General features: G+C 42.9%; 1 protein-coding gene across 2 annotated transcripts; it reads right to left on the bottom strand.

Annotated features, from left to right (window-relative positions):
• Positions 1-1095: 1095 nt before the first annotated feature.
• LOC110948127 (ras-GEF domain-containing family member 1C) lies at positions 1096-23241 on the bottom strand. Of its 2 annotated transcripts, none has more exons than XM_022189522.2 (14): positions 22869-23241; positions 10616-10834; positions 10267-10389; positions 9909-10046; positions 7370-7591; positions 6108-6182; positions 5357-5455; positions 4738-4840; positions 4571-4650; positions 4380-4475; positions 4175-4270; positions 3958-4081; positions 3091-3163; positions 1096-3003 (listed from the first exon to the last, which is right to left on the bottom strand). In XM_022189522.2, the coding sequence occupies exons 2-14, from the start codon at positions 10826-10828 to the stop codon at positions 2979-2981; spliced, it is 1467 nt and encodes a 488-aa protein (XP_022045214.1). In that variant the 5' UTR covers positions 10829-10834; positions 22869-23241; the 3' UTR covers positions 1096-2978. The 2 variants fall into 2 exon arrangements, with proteins under 2 accessions (XP_022045214.1, XP_022045213.1); XM_022189521.2 differs by having other exon boundaries at positions 5357-5458; positions 22869-23240.
• Positions 23242-24583: the final 1342 nt, after the last annotated feature.

The following is a 24583-nucleotide window of genomic DNA, read 5'->3' as shown; positions in this document are numbered from 1 at the left end:
TCAGCCTCAGCATTATGACCACTGACAGGTGAAGTGAATAACGTCAATCATTTTGTTATCATGCAACATTCTGCTGGTAAACCTAAAGTCCTGACTGGATGTTTGACATGTACCACCCTCCTAAACACTGCAGGTCAAGCAACCCCCATGGCAACAGCAGTCCTTGATACCAGTTGCCACCCTGAGCAGGATAATACACCCCAACACACTGTGAAAACTGCTCAGGGGGGGCCTGGGGAACATGACAGAGCTAAGGTGTTCCTCACTCCCCAGATCCAGATCTTATTGAGCATCTGTGGGATGTCCCAGGATAAGCCTGAGCTAGGTAGATCCCACCCTGCAACCCACAGGACTCACTGCCACCATCCCGGTGCCACCGGACATCCCAAGAGGAGCATAAAGGAGACCAACACAATATATAGCAGGTGCTTATAATGTTGTGCTGATTGGTGTACATCACATTTAAACTACAGATGTTGAGCCGAAGTCCTCCAGCAGAGAAGATTTATTCAACAAGTTTAAATATTGTGACCCTAAAGTGTGTTTTATGATATGAATTTACCAGAGTAAACTAAATGTAACACTTAAAAACCCTTAGATAATAAGATAAAATAAAAATTTACCTCACTTAATATTGAAGACCCAACAGCCTTAGTAATTATGGAGGTTTATCTGACCAATTTAAACATTAAAGTTAAGGTCCTACAAAACCAGACTTGGAAAATCCAATGAATGTAAATATTCCCTATGAGCAAGCATATTGTACATACAGTGGAGAGGATTAGACCTCCAGCAGAACCAGGCTCCTGGAAGAGCAGTAACACAAAAGACACAAAATGAGTGAAATATTAAATCAGAAAGGAAATAAAATGTTAGTAACAGTCGCTTGATAGTGTGCAAAATGGCTCTCTTGACTGCATGCTCTACAGATAAGCTGGTCTAATGACAGTTAATGTAAAATGCCGCCGTGCAATTGAGTTCAAAGCCTGACTGTGTCAACTCTGATAAAGGTGCAAAACTGAAATGGGCTGAAAATTGTAAAATATAATCAAACCGAGCACTGTCACGAACAAAAATCAACCGCAGACAGTCAGGTAAGCATGGTTTACTTTTATTAAAGGCTTTTTAGGAACCAGTCACAAATTTTGCAGTGATGTAAATGCCAACACGGCATGTCTGCTTGGCCTCAACATCTGAATGCATTTCACTCCTTTAACTGCACACAGAAATGTATGTGTAAGCGAAAAAGTTAAAAGATGGACTTGGCTGTCCAATAACACTGTTAAAAAGAGCAGAACTGATGTCATGTAGGCGATTGTCGTTGAGACCACATGTTCAGCACAGGCAACGCTTTATTAAAACACATCTTCACCTTGAATGGCAGAATTGACATCACATCTCTCCATGATCTTCTCTGGGAAATGGGTTAGGGTGAAAGCAAGTTTACCGATGACAAATGAGGAGGAGGGGGGATTAAATCAGTCTGTTATAGAGAGGGAAAGGTGCTTCTTAAGAGAAAACACTGACATCAATTAATAATAGCAAACTGAATAAGACTGCTTCTTAAAAAGCTCATAGTTACACAGTCCCCGCTTCCTTCTCCTCCACAACCCCCAACCCCAGAAAATGGCACCAAAATCACAACAAAACTGCCAAAAGAAACAAAGCTCAGTGACAATCCCACAGAACAATTAAACAACACGTTTCATTTCAAGTCAAAGGAACCTGAATTGTCATGACAACCAGTGAATCATATGGCACAAGTTTCCCTCTTTACGTTGTAGCAAGACAGTCTCCGATTCATCCTCGTCCTTCCACAAAAATCACTACAAAGTTTGTGTCGCAGTCTTTACAAGGTGGATACGCTAATGCCCCCTTTTTTTTGTTAAAAACACCTGTCGTAGCATGCTGCCGGACTTCATATTCAGTAAAGGAAAGTTACAATAAAAACTATACATCTGTCAGCACAGAAAATCTCCATAAATATATCAGACAACTGAACATCAGTCAGAGAGAACTTCCTGAAGAGCAGAAAGATGAGGGGTAAATATCACCTGTACACGATCTACACCTGGCCCGGCTCCCTTATGTTAAGCTATTACTGTAGTTTTCTTGCATTAATGGCACGATACATTTAAAAGGAGTAAACACGATTTTAAACAGTTCATATTCCCCACCCAAAATAAAACACAATAAATAATAAAAATGAGCCACAAACAGGTTTCTCCAGTCGTTCCCGTGCAACACAAGACGGCGACAATATGAACAGACGTGAATGCATGAACACCTGGATCACACACACTCGCACATAGAAGATAAACTGGTAAAATACACAAAGGCATGTTGTCTTTTGTGTTCCCAGATACACACAGTTGCCATTCCTTCAGTAGGCCTATAAAATACGATAGCTGATATGGGCTAGCCAGCGCCCTTCACATCATCTCATGTTTCATTACAGTACAATACAAGAAAAAGGAAAAAAAAAAATTAAATACCTAGCCAGGGGCTTTGGACCAAAGGGGAAGAGAAAGAGGGAGAAAAGGGGGAGGAACAAATACAAAAACAACAACCAACATCAGTAGGAATTTCATTTTATAAAGTGGGTTTCCCTGTAACTGTACTCTCTATAGTAGTAAACATCTTCACAGAGTAAACACACATCGAGGGGAGGGGGATGGAGAAGCTGCGTCCCTCTCCGACATACTCTAACCTCATGTCCTGCAAAGGGATTTTGCTCCAGTTTCTTTAGCTTAACATTTTCACTTCACTTTTCTAATGTGTTTTTTATTCTATTTTTTTTAACACTCTTCTTGATGAATCCCGTTCATCATGTTTCTTTTTTTTGTTTGTTTGTCTGTTCGTCACCATTTCTTCATAGAAAAACACCTAAGTACCAGCTAGGTTCCTTCACAGTTCAGTTTAGTGCAAAGAGAACACGCGTTCCCTCGTTGGTGGGAGGGTTAGCTGCCGTCAGCGCCTCATGTCTTTCCCAGGACGTTAGACCTGATGGCACAAAACAGGTGGAAGGTTGATGAAGGAAAATGCGCTGATTTAGACTCAACAGCATTTCTCTTTTGACGTGACACTCACCTGAGTGCTTTCCATCTGTCTTTCTCTACCTGGTTCTCTGGACTCTCACTCTCATAGGAGGCCAGATAGAGTCCTGGGGAAGGATGAAGAAGAAATAAATGAGTTAGAATGTGTAGTCAGTAAAATAAATTGTAAACTATGAAGAAACTCGTGCTTGGAGCACAGTGGTGCTTTGAATTAAATGCTAATGTTCGTGTTTTAGTTAATGCCAATTAGCAACAAACACAAAGTAAGGGAATGTCTTTAGCCTTGTAGGTATTTGGTGTACAAAATTTAAATTTTGACTGAATGATGGTGCTAACTAATAAGATAAGATAAGATAAGATAAGATAAGATAAGATAAGATAAGATAAGATAAGATAAGCCTTTATTAATCCCACAGTGGGGAAGTTTGCAGTGGTACAGCAGTAAAGGGGATTGGGAAAAAAGGTAGCAAACATCAGTGGTAAAATAAAAAATAAACAAAAAAACAACATAAATACTGGTTCTTCCATGTGTGGATATTCAGATTGTACAAATTCCCCTGGATGTAGAAAGCAACAAAACTTGAGAATTACAGATAAAGAAGTGCCAATATTACACAGATTTGATCTGTAATGAACAGAAGTAGAAAAATTGCACAGACTTTAAAAAAAAAAAAAGTACTAAATCTAATGGCATTCCAGTTTAATATTTCTCAAGAAAAAAGAAGAACATTCAGGTAATGACCAGGTAAGTCCTGAAGATTCTTCATCTGTAAACCACGAATATGTGTACAAAATTTTATGCAAATACACTCAAGGGCTGCTGAGATATTCTGGTCTGTACCAGGTGTCTTTGCCACCCATACAGCCTGATTAAAAGTGAAAACTATGTGTAGATTCTCACCATCCTCACTGAAGATGGGAGCAGTGTGGAGGTAGTGTAGGATGGCCCGATCCTCCTCAAATGGACACTCCACCTGTTTCCAAGTCATGAACTCCCCAACCTGCCGTGCCAACTCCACAAATTTCTAAGAAAAAAAAACAAACAAACTAGCTGAGTAATTGTGTAATAAATATGCATAATAACTGAGGCAGGATTTGGAGAGAAGGGACATTCTCACCTCAAAGTTGACGTGACCATTGGGCAGCCGATTGGCACATCCTTCGTTCAGGAAATAAATGTCTTTTATCAGCAGACTGAAGAAGGGAATCACGATCTGAGGAGAGAATACAGGACAGGGTAAACAGTAATGCAGAGATAAAACAGACTGAACCAGTGCCAGCATGTCTTGAATGCGATAACAGCGATGCAGCGTTGAGCCTCACCCTTTCTCTGTTGCTGTTGGCAGTCTGAGAGCGATGGGCGGCCCCCCTCAGGGCAGTCCTGTAGTTGTAAAAGTTCCCCGTAGGATCCATCTGATGCTGTCAAAGCAAACAGCAATGAGCAATACTCTGTCAGATTCAAGTTATCACCTGTTCTGGATTTCTCTACCAGCAAATAGTTGAACTATATTTACCTCAAGAATGAAGAACTTGGCGGTCTTGGTTTTGCCCCAGGTCTTTTTCAGACGTGACACGGGGCTCATGTTCATGCCAGCTACAAGAAAAAATGGATTTTAACCAATAACATCACGGGAACTATGAACTACCATTTGGCTCAGGTATTGTAAAATGAGCAACTCACAGATGATGGCCATGAGGGAGTTGAAGTTTCCGATGTTGAAACACTCCCTGGCCACATCGATGAAGAACTCGATAACCAGGGCCCTCTGCTTCTTCTTTGCCGGCTGCAAAAACGAGCCAAGAGATTTATTTTCTCTCTGATTGTTTTTCACTTTTCATTGTCAATCTTATCTGTCTCTCACTCCACCATAAACCTTCAGTGAGTGCAGTAACACAAAGTGTCCACTGTGGGGCAGTGATGCTCTATAGCCACTAAACTGCCTCCAGCGACTACACTTCTGTTTGCTTATGAGAATGAAGTACTGCTTCAATATGATTACAGACGTTTTCCGGGAGTCATATTTTAGTAAATGAGAAAATAAAGAAGGGCTTGAGCTACAATGGATAATATAATGAAATATAAATATGCATGTATTTATAAAACGTTCATCCAAATATACTGTGCAGTGTTTCAGGAAGTAGTATCTCATCTGATCTGTCTCGTGCACTTCATGCTGAAACCGTGTCTCAACACAACACGTGTTTGTAATGTTTCTGAGACTTTTCATGCTCCTCACATTTAGCATCGTGAGTATATTTTATGTGCCCTTTGATTTGCCTCAGAAGCATTTTCCACTCACCATGCAGATCTCTGTAGCTACCAGGTAACACAGTCTGTTGAACCACCTGACATAAGCCTCCAGGTTGGAGGTTTTCTTCTTTTGGTCACTGAAGCATGGCTGCTGATAAAACACACACATAGACACACACACACAAGTTAGCATAGGAAGTGCTACCATTGGGAATTGTGCTGATACTAATTAGCTTCCTATCTACAGGGTGACCCCCCTATGTGAGTGGAAATGACAAAGACGGCGAGCTGGGAGCGGAAACGTCAGGTCCAACGGAGAGCATGAGAAAATAACGGGACAAGGACAGGAGGAGAGAGGACGAGTTGAAGAGACGAGAAAATGAAAAGAAAGCATGGTGAATGAGTGACAGCAGAGGAAGAGAAAAGAGTGAAAGCATGCAACAGTTGCATAGAGGAGGCAGATGGAGGACTTGTGTGTGTCTGCTACACAGCATGTGATGATGCAATGCTGGGCTGTTTGAGGCACTTCAGCCGGCTGACCTTTGATTGACCCTTAAAGAAGCAAATCGGCAAGATTTTCTGTTTGTTTTGTTTTTCACTGTGACCACTCATCTCAGATTGATTTCTTGTTTTCTCAAATGATTGACATGTGTGCATTCTTTATGACAATAAATAATAATGTGCTTCTGTGTTGATCTTAATTTGTCCTGCAGAAGATCAATTATCTTATTTTAATGCTTACACAGAGCAAAACAATGGTGATTTATAAATATCTAAAAAAAATATATATATAAGTTTACCTGTGTTCCATCTAGTGGGTCTTTCTGAACAAAGGCTTGGACAAATTCCTCCGGTCCGATATGACTCAAATGTTCCTGAAAAACACAAACGCAGTCATGTTTCCATTGCTTCAGGACATTACACTGACTTACATTCATTTCCTATACCCTAATCTTAAATGTTGCTTTCCTAAACCTTAACTAACGCCTATAATCATCCCTACTCTCTAAACATGTTTATGTCTCCACAACATATACAATACAAGCCCACACACACAGACACACACCAGTGGGGATAGTCCCATTAATAATTCTTTCATTTCAGTAATGGAAGGCAATCAATAAGGGGAAGTAATGACTCATTGATGTGACTCACTGGTATCATATTTCCTCAGAGTGACACTTGAGACGATATTCGATTCTATTAAAAGACAGCTGCACGGTCACATACATGTGCAAATCAAAATGACTCATTGGACCCATCGCAACCCGTGATACAGTCCAAAACAGACAAAAACATAGTAACAGAAAGCACAAAAGCATCCATTTTTAATGAACCTACAACAGATAAAATGAAGCTAAGTGTGTGTGTGTGGTTGTCTGTCTCTGCCTTTCTCTCTCCTTTTGTGTGTGTGTCAGAGTGTGAAGCTGTCAGGTCACATATATCCACAGCGGTTTTATCCCCTTTGTTTCAGGCCTCGGGCGCATCTCTGACTTCTGGGGTGATGTCACCGCTCAGACAAGGGTACAAGCCTACTCCGACACGCTCACGCACCAACACACAGAAACACGACCACCCCCAGATCCACGTGCCCGCATCAAGACACGCATGAATGAACCGAAGGCACCATGCATGCAGTGTGAAAGACACCGCAGAGATGCTTTTGTTTGGGTGTGTTTTGTTGCATTATTCCCTTTGTTCTTCCTTCTATGGCAGCAGTTAGCGCCAGAATAGTTGACAAGTGATAATGAAGGTTATACTACAAACAGCTTCTCAGTGCTACGAGATCACAATGCTGAATTATTCTGAAAATGTTAGTTTGCTATTGTGCTTCCCTCCATCTTTCCTTTATTCTTTTAAAGTCATTTTCTGTCACCTCTTCTTCTACACTTTCTATCTCCCTGTTTATGTCCTTGACGTGGACTAAATCTCCACCCATGCTTCACCTTCCTTAGCTCCACATCCTCTTCCCTCCTCCTCATCCATCCGTGTTATCATCTCTTACCCTGACCTCTGTCTAACCCACACTTCTCACCCTCCCTCCCCCATCCCCTCTCCTCACCAGCTCCACGTGGGTGAGCTGCTGTGCCAGTGTGTAGGGGTCGTTGCAGATGGAGAGCATGTCTTTCTGGATGGGCGGAGGCTTGGTCTTGAAGGCCACCAGCTTGTCAGAGATAGAGGAGGCGTTGAGGGAGACCTTGACAATGCTCTCTTCCCCCTGGCTCATCAGGGCCAGCCTCTGGCTCAGTTTCTGCAGCACCTGGTTCAGGGTTTTCCAGTACGCCTGCAGAGGTAAAAACAGAGAGATCAATAAGAACTTTAGTGAATTATTTATTAATGGCTTTGGACAGTGATAGGCATCAATCAAAAGAACTTCTGAGTTGCCAGGTTGTGAGCGCTCTAGTCACTGTAGAAACAGAGAATTGAGCTTCTCGCTGTGTCTTTTTGTTCAAGTTTGTTGTTTTAGAAGCAATGAGCAACTTAATATGTAATAATGCACTTTGCCTTGCAAGTCTTTCCACTTTATGCGATTTGATACCTCAATTCTCCACCTTTCAGAAGAAAATACTGCACTTTTTACCTCTTATCACACAGATGTAGTCGACAGTTTGGATTTATACTAAATACTGATTCATTTTTCTTATAGACTAAAGTTTCTATCGATATATAAATTACTTGGGATTTCCTGGTCGAGATGAGATAAGAAAAGATAAAAATTAATCTCAAAGGAAATTCTTTTGCCAGATATTTTTCATAAAAGACAAAATAACATAAGAGATGTGGTGCCTGGTTGAAAAGCACATATGATACATTATTGCGAATTAAATAACGAAGCTGAAATCAGAAGAGAATAGAAAAGCATACAATAATGCTGGCAATGACAATGAGGTAATGATAAAACATTATACATGAAATTGAAATATTGCACCTGAAAAATGGTATTTTGCACATGACATTGGCATGTTGTGCATGAAAGTGAAATACTGCAGATGTAATCAAAATATTGCACATAAAAATGGTTACACTTTAACCCTCCGAAAGCTGACTTCTTCAAATCTTTTATGTTTTTGCTCCTGTCCCATGCGTATTTCACTGTGAGTAAGTCCTGCATTTCTATAGATATAGCAAAAAACTATGGCAAGAACTCAAAAATGAGTTAAAAGTTAAAATAGCGCAAGCCACGAAACAAGGAAAAACTAAAGTAGAATTTCTTTAATTAATTGTTTTGCAAAAATCTAAAAACCTGGATTCAGCATGGATATTTTTCCCACATACCCACAGGCGTTGACAATACTAGGAAAAAATCTACATACTGTAAATATTTTATTCCCTACATTTGTATTTATTTCCAAACTGCTCTGTGTAAACACAACTTGCATGCCAGAGAGTTCAGGAATGTGAGATAAAAATTAATTTTGTAATACCATAACACTCTTATTAGGACAAGTATATATGTATGTATTATATTAAGTATTATTAATGTTGATGCTTGAAATTATTAGAAATATTTCTGTACTCCTAATTAAATTAAAATGTTAATGCACTCTGTGTTCATATTTTTACTTGAAGGCTCAGTTCTTTCCTTCTTCACTACTGACCTCTCTATGTCTGCATCTGAATTATCCTGTAAATGTGCCCTCTACACAGCGTGTGGGTACGTATTCAGTGCTAGTAGGACTTAATAGATCACTGGCGGTTAATAAATTCTATATACGTGCTGATTGGTGCATCATTAACTGTACCACCGTGTGGCTGGTTGCGGTTTGGTAAAACATTTAATCTCCATTAGATTTAAAAGATGTAAAAACAACCTCTTTATACGCACATTGACAGGAAATAACGACATTTTAGCCCAAGAATTAAGGATACAATGGATACAACACCACAGCATTTATGTGTGTGTGTTGTATCCAGGAATATGTGTTTCATCGTCCCTCCCTCGCTCTCTCCCTCCCTCGCTCCCTCCCTTCAGATGACCGTTCACGGAGGCCATTAGGTCAGTCTGTCTCACAAATGACCCAGAGCTCCCACATGTATGCACACACAGCCGTACTGTAGACAGTCTGCTGTAAATAGCAGCACATTCATCACCACCTGCCCTTCCTCTCTTTCTATCCTCCCTTCACCTCCCTCCATTTTTCTTGCTCTTCGATTCCACCACCCTCCTCCTCCTCCTCAACCTTTTCTCTCGCTCTCTGTGCCCCTGTATCCCATCCCCTCCCCCATTTTCTCCAGCCATCTCCCTCCCTCTATTTTCCCTCGAGGTTGCAGATAGAACCACTCCTCTAATATCCTTCCTTCCACTCTCTCTCATATAATGTAAGATTGTGTAGCAGGCTGTGTCTACTCAGCCTACACTGACACCTTCCATCACCCACCACAGAAGTAGTGATGATAATTAAATTTTGCTCCCCATCAGGGCATTTCTCACAGCAGCTGCAGCTTATAAACGCTACCACAGCAACTTCCTATAGCGTGGATCAAAATCATAAGTCTTACAGTTCACCACAAATTGTCGTCGATCTGTCCAAAACCGGAAAAAAAAAATCCTATCTTGCACAAAGATGATTGGAGTGCTATCACATAGCTCATTAGTGTACCTCATCACATGGAGCTATTCTGTGGATGATGTCTTTAAGGTGTCCGACCATCTTCTCGTCCCTGAAGTCAGACGGGAATGTCTCTGTCCATTCTGTCAGCAGCTGCAGGATCTTGGGACCAAACTTGCGCACTTTTGCCTGTTTTTTAAGAAATAAAAGTGGTTTTGGAAACGCCTGTGCTCGTGACTGCATCAGTGAAGCCAAACGCCGCCATAAAGCGGGCGGCAAAAATCAGAGATTGCTTACATGCAGAACACAAGTATGCCTGAATCCTTCCGATTTGTCTGCCAACATTCCTCTCCATTAGTTCGGTCGTGTACATGCAGGAATATGTATTTATGTGTGGTGCAGTGCTGACCGTATCGAGTGGGCTCTGATCCAGCTGCTGCTGTTTGATGCACAGCTCACACACCCTTGCCAGCAGCTCCGGAGGAGGAATGAACAGACGAGCACTCAGCAAGAAGGTAAACACATAGGCTTTCTGTCAAAGGACAGAGGGAGACATTCACGAAGACATTCCCACTACATCAATAAAAAACACTGCTGTTTCTGTAATTAAAGGAAGAAGGCTAGCACTTTAAGCAGCGAGGTGGGGTTAATCATCTAATTGGCAGTACTGTCACTATAACTATAAAATGAAATGGACTTCCTGAGGCTGATAGAGTTTATAATGAGCAGTGGAGCCACCGTAGGGTGTTTCAGCTTACCTCGGGGTAATAGTCAGCCGTGGGCACCAGGTTCTGGATCAGGGTGTCCAGGGAGGCGGAGGTGATCGGGTTCCCATCGGCCAGGCAAGCCCCGGGCCCCGGGCCTTCCTGCGGGGCCTCCTCCTCCTCCTCCCCAGGCTCAGCACAGGCCAGATGAGGGCTGAAGCCACTGGGAGTGGTAAACATGGTGCCTGAGCACACAGTCTGGGGCATTCCTGACTAGAATACAAACACAGAGAAAACACTGTGAGCAGGACAGAAGCTGGGAGAAGGATAAAGTTGTGTTTTACGACACCAAACTCAAGTAATGCGAGCACATTCGATTTGGAAGGAAAATATTGATTTAATGCAAATTTTGCTCCTGTCTTGTCACTAGCAGTATTTCTAATTATAGACACACATACAAGACATTGCTAAGTTGTGTAAGCTGAGGATTATACCAGATGATCTTCTTTGTGCACTGTTGCATTAGAAAAATTATCATTACTTATAGAAACATCTCTAGTAGAGGACAAAAGACTTTATGTGACGTGAAATTGAAGATCTGCCCTGGCTGATGCTTTATTTTTCTATATATGATGATGGAATGATTATACTACCTTAATAAAATGCCTATATCTGTGGCAAATTTTATTTGTTTATGCTTGGAACAGAAGGTCTTCGTTTACAATGTATTGTTACGTTTAAGAAATGTGTGTTTCTTCTGCCATTCATTTTTGACATCATGGCACATTCAGATGCAATATATAATTTAATTAACTAAAGCATTATTGTGTTTTCCTCCCACTGCATTTGATCTGCTAAGCCTCTATAACAGCCTGCACGCCTTTTTATTCATCTTTTTCCGTCTTTTGTTCATCCTCTCAGTGTATCATTTCCTATTCATCCTTATTCTCTACAACAAATGCTCTTATTTCATTCACCTGATGACTCTGTGGTTGTTGGGGGAAAAACACCCCAGTACACACCAGCTAATAGCCACAACTTCCACACCGACAACACAGAGGAAAGAATAAAAATGGGTCACTGCCTGAGTGCGATCGTGTGGTCTCCAACACTGCCCTGCGTTTCTTTCTCTTTAAGAATGCGTTCAGTTACACATTTTAAAAATTCAACAAGCTTTTTCCCCTCAATGGAGCAGCACTGCAGCTGTAGTGGAAAGGTTCACTTAACATACGGTGAGCTAGAGTGGAGATACTACAGAAACTGAGAGCATTGTGCTCCTCGGGGTGCAATTACCATCATCAGTCATCACTCTAATGTCACTTACATAAGCATGACATAACAGAAAACCCTATTTAATTACCAAATTTTAAAATGCCACGATAGGAAACCAAAAAACACTTGTTAAACTGAATGAGAATTTGTTCACACTACTTTGAAAGTAATCATTTGTAGACTTTCAACACTGCTTGGCTTCCTTACATTCCACAATAATTTCACTAAAACTGGACTCCTCCACCTGTAACTGTCAGTCATAATTACCAAGGACAACGGAGGTTTCTAGGTGCCTGCAGTGGCACAAAGCCTCCCTGCCTACAGGAGTCACGAGAAAGGCAGCAACCCCGCATGCTGACAGCGAGACCTTCAGCAACACGCAGAAAGTTATTTCAGATGTAAACACAACATATTCTTCCTGCTGTTTGTAGCTCAAACAACAGCCAGGGCTGGTTCACAATGAATGTGTACATATACAAACATGCATACATGCTAACAGATATACAAAAATAAAGCCCTCTGCCTCACCTAATGCTGTCAGAAAGGGCAGAGCTTCCTTAACAAACTGTATCAAACCAAATATGACACAAATATCAGAGCAGAAACAATAACAGAAAGAGGGCATCTGCTTAATGTGGCACGATATGACCACATCAGTTACCATCCTAAATTGTATTTAACAAGGTTTGTTGCTATTATTTCTTCCTTTGGTGACCTTCAGGCACCACCTTGACAAACCGATGTTGCGGGCCCTTGTGGTTAAAGGTCAAACACACGGCGACATGTCGAATAGCAGCTCATGTCTCAAGTTTCCTGTGCGATGCACTCAGCTTGTCTTTGTTCTTCTCGTTCCTCTACATTTTCACCACTTATTCATGCACTTGTGCACACTTAGACGCAAACGTACACAGACAGGCACACAAAAGGCTGGGTGCATGGTGGGGGGGGAGTCTATCTTTCTGAAAGGCGTTTTCATAGCCCTCCTTCCCACTTACACCACGGACACATGAAGCTATATCTCTCATAATATCTGTTGTGGCTGAAGAGGGCCGACATCCTCTTGTCTGTTTCTCAGAGCTGTAATCATAGCTTCCCATTCCACCCTGGCCTGTGGATACACTGACAATAACATGTGGCAGGCAAAGAAGAGGTGTTTAAGTGACTGAATGATACTCTGCACTTCAGACTGAGCTGCGGCTATATGCCATACCCAAGAGGGAAAACCAATGCATATGAGCAAATAAATAGGTACTTAAGTAGCCCTTTTTGCAGGCTTAGACATTACCAAGGACACACATCGAGAGCTATTCCTACCATAATCCAAAATGCAGCTCTAAAATACAATATCTGACTGTTTTCTGTGCAGAAAAGTTATTGTCACGGTCTAGATTAGGTTCCGAAACAGGCAATCCCGAGGTGTCCTTGCAGTGACCTCCTCTAGATTGGATTACAACACGCAGCCACAGAGAAGACACGGCCTGATAAACACAGAAATTGCCAAATCCAACACGCCCCTATAAAGACAAGGATGCAGAAGAAGGGCTTTGTGATAAATAAAAGGGAACTTCTTTTATGTGAGGACTGGCAGGAGCACAGAGTCTGCTCAGCTCTCGGCGCCTGTGTGACTAAATCCAACAGTTTATCTGAGTCATTTCATGCATACAAACACGCTCACACCCCTCCGTCTCCATGTTTGTATTCATACATATATGGGAGTGACTGAGAGTTTTATTCTACGTGCTCACACTGTCAACCATTTCTTCTATCGCTCGCGATAATCTCCACTCTCCTTATTTCTTGCCGCTGCCTTTCGCCTCAGCTCCCCCGCTCCTCCCTCCAGCAGTTCTCAGGCTCTGATTCATTATTTCATCACGGCTCTGCGTCTCTCAATGTCGATAACTCACAGTTTGTGGAACGTGAGCAGAAGTCAGTCATGTAAGTCCTCTGCAGGTGTGTACATTGTGCAACAGACCTGCCTCTGTCTGTGTATGACAGGCGATGACCTTGTTTTTGCTGCACCACTAAAGCGAAGCAGAGATTATTTTGGGGTCACGATTTAGAGTTTGAAGTAATAAAGTGAATAATTGTTTCACAGGAAAGACAGAAACTACAGTGATGCATTTCACATTTGAAGTCAAAGGCAGATTATGTAACTTTCATTGAGCGATGTCACCAAAGGAGAGAAAAATATCACTTGCAGGAAAGAGTCAGCAAACTGACTCAAAAAGTCGTCAGGGTTTGCTACATATTCATGAACATTAGCCACCGTAATCTCTTGGTCATACCACACTATATTACTCAAACAATTTGCAAATTCTACCTCCCTAAAAAATCCATGACTTGTTGTGAACTCCCAGGGAACACCAAGTCTTATGACTGACAAACCGAAATAGAACTTCCTTTAAAATTTCACAAAGTGTTACTTTTTAAGACCAGATTTGTTATTTTACAATCGTAATGCTTACACCGCCTTTCCTACCGTGCGAATAAGTCATCCACAGCTGTACCCTATGTATAACTTATTTCCATGCCTCCTGACACGCCACGGCTCCCTCCGTGCCTGTCACATCGCATCAACGCTGCATGAACAAACACAGTGAGAAACAAGCGGCTGAGAACAGGTGAGTGTAGCTGTGTGAGCTCTAATCCCCCCTGAGATCTCCGGTAGCTGGCTAACGGCAGCCCTGCACTCTGTCTAGACAGCTGGGGGAGTGTCATTGTTCAGGGCCCTTGCAGTCTGTGTGTGTGTGTGTGTGTGTGTGTGTGTGTGTGTGTGTGTGTGTGTGTGTGTGTGTGTGTGTTTTGTCTTGTGATTTCTGTCAGGCTGTTATCGTTGCCATCAGGGGATCCGCCTGCTTTGTTCTATCATGATTAACAGAATGGCACTGTCTGGAGACACAGTCTTTATCTGCACCCTCGACTGTCGACGAGTTTCGTGGCGTGTTGATGAAACAACAGCATTCCTGACACGATCGAGCAGCTTGAAGCTGTCAAACCGCTTCACAACTCAGTTAATCTGTGCCTTCTAATAGCCATTTCCATTTTACTCTCTGCAAAACCTGTTTGACCAAATTAATATTACTCACACCTGCAGTATGTGTGTGCGTATGGGTTTGTGCTCAGGGGAATGGTGACACCACTGCTGACAAATTTGCTCTTTAGCTAAGGGGTTAATGGATGAGGACAGTCAGCATAAGAGACAGCTCTCCAATAAGACTGAAAAGGCTTCTGCATCATTAAAAAGTCAAGCGTCAAAGTTGAGGAGTTAAGGTTCCTTGGGGGGGGGGGGGGGGGGCAGCAGCTTGGTGCCCAAATCACAGTGGGGCTGTTGCCATAATACTGATAAATCTATATACTTATATTGGCAACCGTTAAAGTCATTTGTAAAACAGGCTTTGACAAAAACTTTCACAAAAGTCGCTGACTCGGGCTCATTGACGCTGCTGCCGTGTCCATTAGTCTTCATCTAAATCAAAGCTGAGGACAACAAACTTGTCTGGAGGTCAATACTCACATTCTTTTTATAGTAGCGCAAAGACTTTACATCCTGTAAATCAGGAAAACTCGACTTGAATTGTTTGAGGGCCACTTTTGGAAAATGACAGGAGGTCAAGGCCCACTAATTAACAAACAATAATACTTTCCTGATTACATGAAGAAATATTAAAATTGCTCAGAACGCATTTATGTTTGAAATTGTATATTCTCAATATCAGCGAATACCAGACCAGGAACATTATTGAACATTTATCATCACTGCGAATTAGAAAATGGTCAATGAACCCGTTAAGTCGAGAACGTCCGCTTTAGGATCTAAAATATTGTGAGAAAACAGTTCTTGAGTCTGGGCAAATATGAGCTGTTTTTCTCGGAGCTAAGTTCAAAATAGCAATATACAGAAAAAAAAAATCCACTGACTGTTTTCAAACCCCCCCAAAGTCTATGCAAATTATTGGACAACCCCATAAACGACATTTTTATCTTTGACACGTAGCTTGAATAAGCTCCGGACAAAGCAGTTTTCAAAGTTGCTCCCATGTCCTTGAGCTGATACACAAAGGCCAATTTAATTTATTTCTACATTAGCAGACCTTAAACAGCTTATAAAGGGCTTTATATTTATTGGTCATGAGCGTGATGAGGTAAACTGTTCTAATGTGTATTGTTCTTTTATTAAACATAAATGTATTCTTTAATTTCTCTACAAATCTGGTTCTTATTATATTTAGGGTATTCAACACATAATTAAGTGCATTGGATTTATTTTTGCACATTCGTGATGAAGGACAACCTAGATCAAATTGACCAAACCTCTGAGGAAATGACATGTTGATACTGAGAAACACCACAAAGCGAGTGAAACCATTCTGTGATGCAACACTATTCTTAGAGGAGTGGCGCAGCATCAGAGGAGAGCGCAGCAAATATCCGGCATGAAGGGTATTGCAGCAACACTTGTCTTATTTCTGTTGTTGCTTCCTGGTTTCAGATCACAGTTAAAAGCAGTTACAAAGACTGAGGTAAAGGCAGGTTCAGTGCAATGTTCAACTTGTTTGCCGTCACACTCACTAAACTCCTCCCTCCCTCTGCACTCTCCATCATCTGACTTCCAATCTCCCACCTCCTCACCAACTCATTTACATACTCTAACACTTCCCTTCTAATTTAGGACCCACATGTTCGCGTCTTTATCGCTGTACGATTTCAGCACTTCATCTATTTTGGGATTGCGCTCTGAAAAAGCAGATACTCGCGTATTTTTGGTCCTGACACTGTTTCACGTTCCACAGAGTATTGCAGCTCTGGCCTAAATTTTCCACTGTTCTTTGAAAGCTGAAATGATGCGACCAGAGAAATAATGGAGTATTCTCTTGGTGGCATGGGCTTGAAAGAAAGTAAACACTTCTTTGTCATCCAGCCTCCCCTTCCACATGTCCCCTCCGCTTCTCCCCTCCTCCCTTATCTCCCTGTCCACGGCCTACTTTCTAACGTGTCCAGTCAGGACGCTTGTACAGATGGCCCTGCAGCAGCCTGCTCTCCCAGTGGGAGACACTGGCATGGGAGGGTGTTTGGCTCTCTGCCCCTGCCATCATCCCCAGTCTCTACAGGAGCCCAAAAGTGTATTGGCGTCCAGACCGAATGTCGAGATGCAGGGGCCGAGCCAATCTGGCCGCCGAGCCGCACAGCTACTGCCTGGCACAGCTGACAACACGGAGACCGCAAAATACCACACATGTCACCGCACACACGTCGCAACAAAATCAAACCAGCGCGCTATTGTTGGTTAATGGTGCGCGTATGTGAGCTTTGGGAGGAGTGGAGCTGGAAACAAATGAGTTCATTGTGCCTTGAAAAAACACATGCATGCACACTTGCACCCACACTGCAGCCAAACACAGGGTTGAGTTACAGTCCGAGCATTCCGGTTCCCCACCCATTCCTCTGCTGTGATACAAGCCTGACAGAGGTGGGGAATCACAGTCGGGGCTCCCCAGGGACACACTCCCCAAATCCTTTTCTTTGGAATTCCCCCTGTAGCGTCTGAGCGGGGCTACACTGATATTCTGGCACCTGTTCCACACCTACCGGCTCCATCAGTGAAGCTCAATGGGAATTCTCCTCCATGAAGACGCCCTGTGCATGCGTGCATCCATCCTCATTCCTGAGCGAGTTTGGACACAGCTGTGAGCATGCGAGGTTCTCCGTTCGTGTGTGTGCGCTTACGAAAGGCCTGATAAAGTGCGTCCAAGTCCACATGAAGTCATTGCTTCAGTGTAAAAACAACCATCTGTCCTACTTTTCATCCAAGAGGTGTGGCTACACTTCACAGCTTTCTTGCAATTGAACCAAACTGATTGAGATAAGGCAAGATCCATTGAGTATATCACATGAAAGAAACTGCAGACTTCTAATCCCAAAAGTCAGACCATTACCTTACTACAATTTACATTTAGATGGAATTTAGATCAGTGTTACACGAAACCATTACCCGAGAAAAAGTCTGTGCTTTTGAGACCAAATTTAAAGGTTGAGCACCATCATCCACTGACTCCACTTTGGAACCACTTCATGCATGTGAAAAATACACTTCTGAATCCATTTCTCTAGTTTGGCGAGGATAAAAATGGTGCATTAAAATGAATTGAAGGTCTCTGACAAGATGGGTCTGGGCAATCTATCATGTTACTCAGAGATAATTGGTGCTGAGCACAGATTGGCCCATAGTGAGCAGATAGCGCATGTCTGAGTCTTGAGTGCCCTAAATCTGTCATTCACAATGGCCATAATGCTTTAAAAAACAGCCATGTATTATTCATAATATTCCAATTTACGGGCACCCTTGATACAATGTTCCTTTGAGGGGAAAAGGACAAGAGTGATTTTGTCTCTGTCCTAAACAGGCATACTTTTGCTCCAAGTGCTACTTATGAGGAATTACCGGTTCATCGAATGAATGGAAGAAAATGGGAAGGGAGAAAAAACAGAGTGGGGTGATGGAAAACATCCAGACAGACAAAAGCTGAATTAAACAATGCCTATGTGCAGCTACCTCAGTAGCCAGTTAAACGCCCATTTAAAATTAGACTAAACACCCACTCAGCAGTGTATTACTCTCAGTCAAACCTGCACAATAACCAAACTAATGAGCGAGATGGTAGCAGATGCAAATCTAATAACCACATGTTACTAATTTCATCACGGCTGTCTCCTTTCCTGATAAAGTGAATCTATCTGCTCATTACAACCAGAAACAGTGTGTCACTGCTGATGTATGATGTCAAAGCGCACTAATTAGTGTTACGGAGTTGCAAGGCCTGGGCTCTTCACAGCTCATGCCTCATGTATTTTGATATGATTAGAGAAAGACAGCGGTCAGAATAGTGAATGGTACTTAACCACATTTACGCCATGCAAGGTCGAGAACCATTGGGGGGAATTTGGTGTTTGTTGCTCAAAGACTCTTCGTCAACCTTCAGGTTAGTGAACAGCCCCACCTGAGGCACGGTCGCTCTACAATGCATGTTTCACTAAAGGCAGACTCTGCATTTCAGGTGATGACTGATTGATATTTAGACAGCATGTGTCACATTTACCATCCATCGCACTCCTACTGCCCTCCTTTTCTCTCTTTCCTGTGCACGAGCACATGTTTAGTGGATCGGTCCAAGCAGCTTTCGTTACACCGTGTACAAACACCAGATTTTTATTGGATTTTTTGGTAGCAGACAGTGTGGATTCATTGAATCTGACTGAAAGTCTATTGGTTTTAGAATCAGTTACTCTATCTTTAATCCACAACTTTCATGCTGCTATTCGCACAACATTTCAGATCTCCATGGTTTTAGCATCATTGATGATTTGTAAAATAGCCCTATTATTGACAAACACAATCCAGAGCTGAGCTATATCATCAATGGTACGTTCATATACTGTGAAAGAGATTAATCCTGCTTTCATACGTGGCCCAACAGTCTGATGTTAACAGATTAAAAGGAGATTTCCTGAGTGGGAATCGAGTCTGCTGCAACATTAAATACCACCTGTCTAACATTGTGCAGGTCCCCCCCACCATGATGCCAAAACATCTCTGAATCATCAGGACAGGGACCTTTGAGGGTTTCCTGTGACGTCTGGCACAGCAGCTATAGGGCCAACAAGACTGTTTTTTTAAATTTAGTCTAAACTTAAATCCGAAACTGTCTCATTAAGGATTGAATATTTATTGCTATGGATACAATCTGACAGCATCAAAAACTACTTGCAAGAACAAATACCAGCATGAAGTGGCTGCAGTAGCAAAGCTCAGCGTGTATTATCTGGAAACTTTTTCTTTATCACCTCATGCCTCTAGTGAGCAGAGGCTCTCCGGCCAAGAACAATTTCATTACTTGGGTCCTATATCTGATGGAGTAATCTATATGCTTACTGCAGTGGTTTATTGGACACACGAGGGATCTAATCATATTCCATTGCTTTTGCGACCCTGCCAAATCCATAAAGACTGACCACCGGTAGCTGCCCATGTGACAGCAGGCGAGCTGTGCGAAGGCAGCTAAGACTGGAGAGCGCTGAGCGTTTCCATGGAGTCACGGCTCCAGTTGGGAGGTAATTAGATGCCTGTTGAGTCTCAACTGTGACACCTCCTCCTCCTCTTTCTTTTATTCCATCAAAAACCTCGTGTTTGTCCTCGCTCTCGTCTCTCGTGACAGAGACTCCGGCTCTGAGTGAGTCCACATCTGAACCCCATCTGCCGCGACCTGTCAGCCAGATCAGTCTCATCATCCTCGAGTCGGTGGCAGCCAAAGGACATCCGAAGGCCTGTCAGGTGCTCAGGCCATCACAGCGTTATGTCCCTTTGTCAGTGGGAGCTCCTGCTGAGTGTAGGAGTTATTTATGTAAGGTGTGAAAAAAAAAACTGATATTCCAGATAATCAAGGGTCGTTGAGGAAAATTTTTGTCAGCGTCGTAGTGCTAAATAGGAGAAATTCACAAACATTTATCAGGAATATTGAACAAAAGTGGAAATGGATTAGTATTGTTATCGATTATTAGCCTGGATGATAATCACGGCTGATCTTTAGTATTCTCCTATTTGCTTCTATTGACTGATTATTGAAAAATTAAATGTGCTACTTCAGGTCTGATGCAGTCTCATCTGTACTGTGGTCTCAGAAATGTCTCTGACAGTAAAAACTGAAAAGAAACACAAGCTGGTGGCACAAACCAGGAAATTATCTACTGTAAACACAAAACAATAATTAATAATGCTCTAATATATGGACCTTGGTGGGCAAATAAAGTGATAGAATAGTGAAAGATTAAGAAACAGAGAAGGAAATGAGGACATAACTGCAGAAGACAAACTGATCGATCTCAGTCGATGCCATATAAACACAGGAGATCATCCTAATTTAATCACTCCTGTTTCTATTTTACATATTCAGTTACAGTCACCGTTATTAATGAAGAAGCTTAGTTATGAATGGCAGGCTCTCTGTTGTCATATGCTGTGAAAATATTACATTTAATGGATGTCAGCTCCAAATATCAGTCATCTGCCTTTTTAGAGTCTCAATAATCAGCATCGCCATTAGCCCATATCATTCAATCCTTAAAATGTACCAAAGGTGGTGCTCTCCCTTGGTATTTTCACCAATCATAAACCGTTTCAGGTTACACTTGCGCAATAAAAGTTATTTAATAATGTACAGTGTTTAAGCTGGACATCCTCAGCTAATCAAACTCAGTAGTTTTTGGTTTGGACTGCTCCACCATGAGACAGTGGTGGAATTCTGTCATGTCTGTAAAGTAGAATAGCGTGTGATCTATAACACACACGCACGCACAAAGCCCTTCCCCCTCATATGGTCGTAAACCTTGTGCTGGTGATAAAGCTGTCATTGCTACCAGACTAACAGCTCCTGTGTTTACCTCCCCGTCGACCTGCCCCCACAGAGACCCTTCCTCCTCTCTCTGTGCACCGACACACTCCGGCCTCCCTCTCTGCAAACTCTCTGGATCTCAAACCAAACGATGCCCTCATTAACAGCACACCTGTTATCCTCTGCAGACTCGGCCTGGATTGGAAGGAAACACGAGCCGTGTCTGTACCTGCACACTTGTTACCATCTGACAGACCCTCTGCTCCGGTGACTCATACCTGAACACCTCCTATCTGCTGCACTGTTAGAGCAAGGTGTCATTCCAATTCACAGCCGTGCAATCGCTGGGGCCGGTGGGGCTTTATGGGGTCAGCACAGACAAGGTCAACCGAATGGGTAAAAACCCCACAAGAGGAGGGGGAACACAGAGCTGCACAGGGGGCTCGATGACAGGAGGGATGCTTCAGGATTGACATAATTCGCAGAGTGGATCCCATGCACGATACATTGATTTGGAGCGTTTCATGTCTTTCGCTGGGAACACAGAAGCACATGCTGGGAGTGAAGGTGAGAGCGTGCAAATACACATTTCCCAGGGTTGCATCCCAAACAGAAGGAAAGGGAGGCAGGTGTTAGGAAAGAGGTGGGAGAATCTGCTGCTGCTGCTGCTGCCGGTCACGAAATGTGATGCCCCACTCAGGTGTTTCACTCTTTTTTGGTGGTGGTGGTGGTGGTGGTGGTGGTGGTGGGGGTGGGGGTGGGGGGCGGCAAGTGCAAGCAGGAGAAGCTGCGTTACTGGTAATATCAACAACCCCAGCTAGAATTTCTCCCCACCTAACTGGTTTTTCTTTTGACAGGACCCGGTCTTACTTTCATCCACTTTGCAGTAAGCTGCAGGAGACAGATAACAAATCCTTTTAGTTTGTATTTGGGGAGGGAGCTGTGCGAGCTGCTACGTCGCCCCTGGGTTTAAAAAAAGGCTGCATATCACCTTTTGGAGTGGATGATGCCGATTTTTCAAGGTGTAAAATATCGACAGTGCCACACCTGTTTATTCCATCCTGCCTCAATATGAAACACTGACATTTGAAGCAGAGATCTGATGACTGTACATAGACGTTAATAATCAGACAAAATGAGACAAGCCTTTGCAGCATGGAGCCAAACCCAGTCCTCAGCATCTTCACAATGACATGTGTGATATTCTATGCTGTAATAAAAGCATCAGAGGATGGAGGCGCAGTGACTCCAGCCTCCAAAATAAGCTGGATCCCCTTTAAACACACACACACGCGCGCACACGCACACGCACACACACGCACACACACACACACGCACACACACACACACACACACACACACACACACACACACACACACACACACACACACCGCTGACTCACGCCTCAGACTGTGATGCTTCCATCGTAGTAAAGTGATGCAACCGCACCGACTTATCCAACGCGATAAGGAGCCACGATGACATCACTAGGCGCTAGTAAACTTCTAACTATGACGACACTCCAGTCACAGGTCACCGGGCTCTCACAAACAACTACACACGCGCGTAGACACAAACACACAAAGGCGCAGGCTGTGGGCGTGAGCGCAATCTCAATATGCAAACACGGTAGTTTTAATCCGCCACTTACCCGCACTACACCTTGAGCCCCATGTCTGATCCGACTCGATGTCAAATCGATAGAACCGCCGCTCCAGATTTTCCCAGATTGATTACAGAGCAGCCCGATCAGCTGGCATCAGTGGGGAGAAGTGGAGCCGCGACTCCAGAGGCGCAGTGTGCGGGGATGGGAGCGGACAAACCGTCTGCGGGTGGCGGCTGGTCAGAGAGGTCCGGGATGTGGGCAGCCTGGTGCCGGAGAAGCGGTGCGTCCCTGAAGGCGTGGCGACCGTCCTGTCCTGCGCCACGGAGACTCGGCGGACTGCACAGTACATCCACACGTCCTCGGAGCGAAGTGAACAGAGGAGAGGAGAGAAGAGGAGAACTACTCACACCCGTCAAGCAGGCAGTAAAGCGTTACTTCTGGTTGGGATTTTCAAAATAAGACCCCACTCTACTGCTTTCATGTTGATACATGTACGAAACAATATTTCAGATTGTGGTGATTTTAGTGACATTACTATTGACAAAAAAGCAATCTTGAGCTAAGCTGTGTCATTCATGGTACATCCATACACTGATCAGCCACAACATTATGACCCCTGAGAGGTGAAGTGAAAACTATTAATCATCTTGTTATAATGCAATGTTCCCCTGAGTCCTGACATTCATGTGGATGTTTAACATGTACCACCCACCTAAACATTGTAGCTCAAGCAACCCCCCCACACCTCCCATGGCAACAGCAGTCCTTGATACCAGTTGCCACCCTCAGCAGGATAATGCACCCCGACACACCACAGAAACAGTACTGAGTGTCTGTGGGATGTGCAAGGATAAGCCTGATCTAGGTAGGTCCCACCCTGCAAGCTTTGAGGCTGCACACATCAAGAGCTCATATTGAACTGCCGTTTGTTGGACAGCGTGGTAGAAGTTGGAATAAAGGACAGTGTAAAATGTTTGCTCTTGTATTTTCAGGCTTTGTGGCATCTGAAGATAATAGTCTGAGAATAAAATGTATCAGGGGTCCTTCAGGATCTTCTGCGCATGTCTCAACATATTTTCACAGACATTGTTAAGAGACTCGTGTTCTTTTCTCTCCAGCACTTCCATTGCTTTTGTGACCAAGCTGTTCATTTTAGACTTTAAGAGGACAATGAGGACGCTGTGCTAAGCTCACATGCAGTATATAACAGCAATAAAATATTAAAAGAAAAGGTCAGTAAAATACCAAAAACAGAGCATTTAGGTTTTAAAAACAGAATAATCAATGTAAATCTGAAAAGCTGGAGGTAAAATACAGAACCTGTATTGCCTAAAAAATAAAAATGAGTCCAGCTTTAGACTGTTTACAATTTACTCCAGGTTGCAGATACACAATGAGTAAAACTGCATTTTCCAGGCTCAATCTAATCATTTGAGAGCATGTGGGAAGGACGCACATTAAAAGAAAGCAACGAGGTAATGCAAAGTGTAAAAAACAACAGCAAATCACAGTAAGAGCCGGTGTCTGTCACGTCTTACAGAGCATGAGGGTCACTCAGCCTTAGCTCATAGTGATGAGGACTGTAATAATCACCAGAAATACATTTTAATGCAGAGTGACAAAAGGTGTGATAAAAAGACTTAAGAGTTACAGATGATGCATGCATGTATAAAATATCATTATATAAATTTTCCTGAAAACAGATGTACAACAGTTTGGAATTTAAGACAACGAGCAGGTGTGTTGCTTTTATTTTGACG

This window comes from Acanthochromis polyacanthus, chromosome 10 (assembly GCF_021347895.1).
Source record: "Acanthochromis polyacanthus isolate Apoly-LR-REF ecotype Palm Island chromosome 10, KAUST_Apoly_ChrSc, whole genome shotgun sequence".
Lineage (NCBI taxonomy): Eukaryota > Metazoa > Chordata > Actinopteri > Pomacentridae > Acanthochromis > Acanthochromis polyacanthus.
Note: the sequence above shows the minus strand (reverse complement) of the source record. Positions and strands in the feature narration are given on the sequence as shown.

What these genes read in the sequence shown, in the direction of transcription:
- LOC110948127 (XM_022189521.2), bottom strand. Translation starts at nt 10,828, where the DNA reads ATGCCCCAGACTGTGTGCTCAGGCACCATGTTTACCACTCCCAGTGGC. An exon ending in ACCCACTAGATGGAACACAG is followed by an intron (nt 5,459 to 6,107) that starts GTAAACTTATAT and finishes GTGTTTTATCAG; the next exon opens with CAGCCATGCTTCAGTGACCA. An exon ending in TCCCATCTTCAGTGAGGATG is followed by an intron (nt 3,164 to 3,957) that starts GTGAGAATCTAC and finishes ATCCTTCCCCAG; the next exon opens with GACTCTATCTGGCCTCCTAT.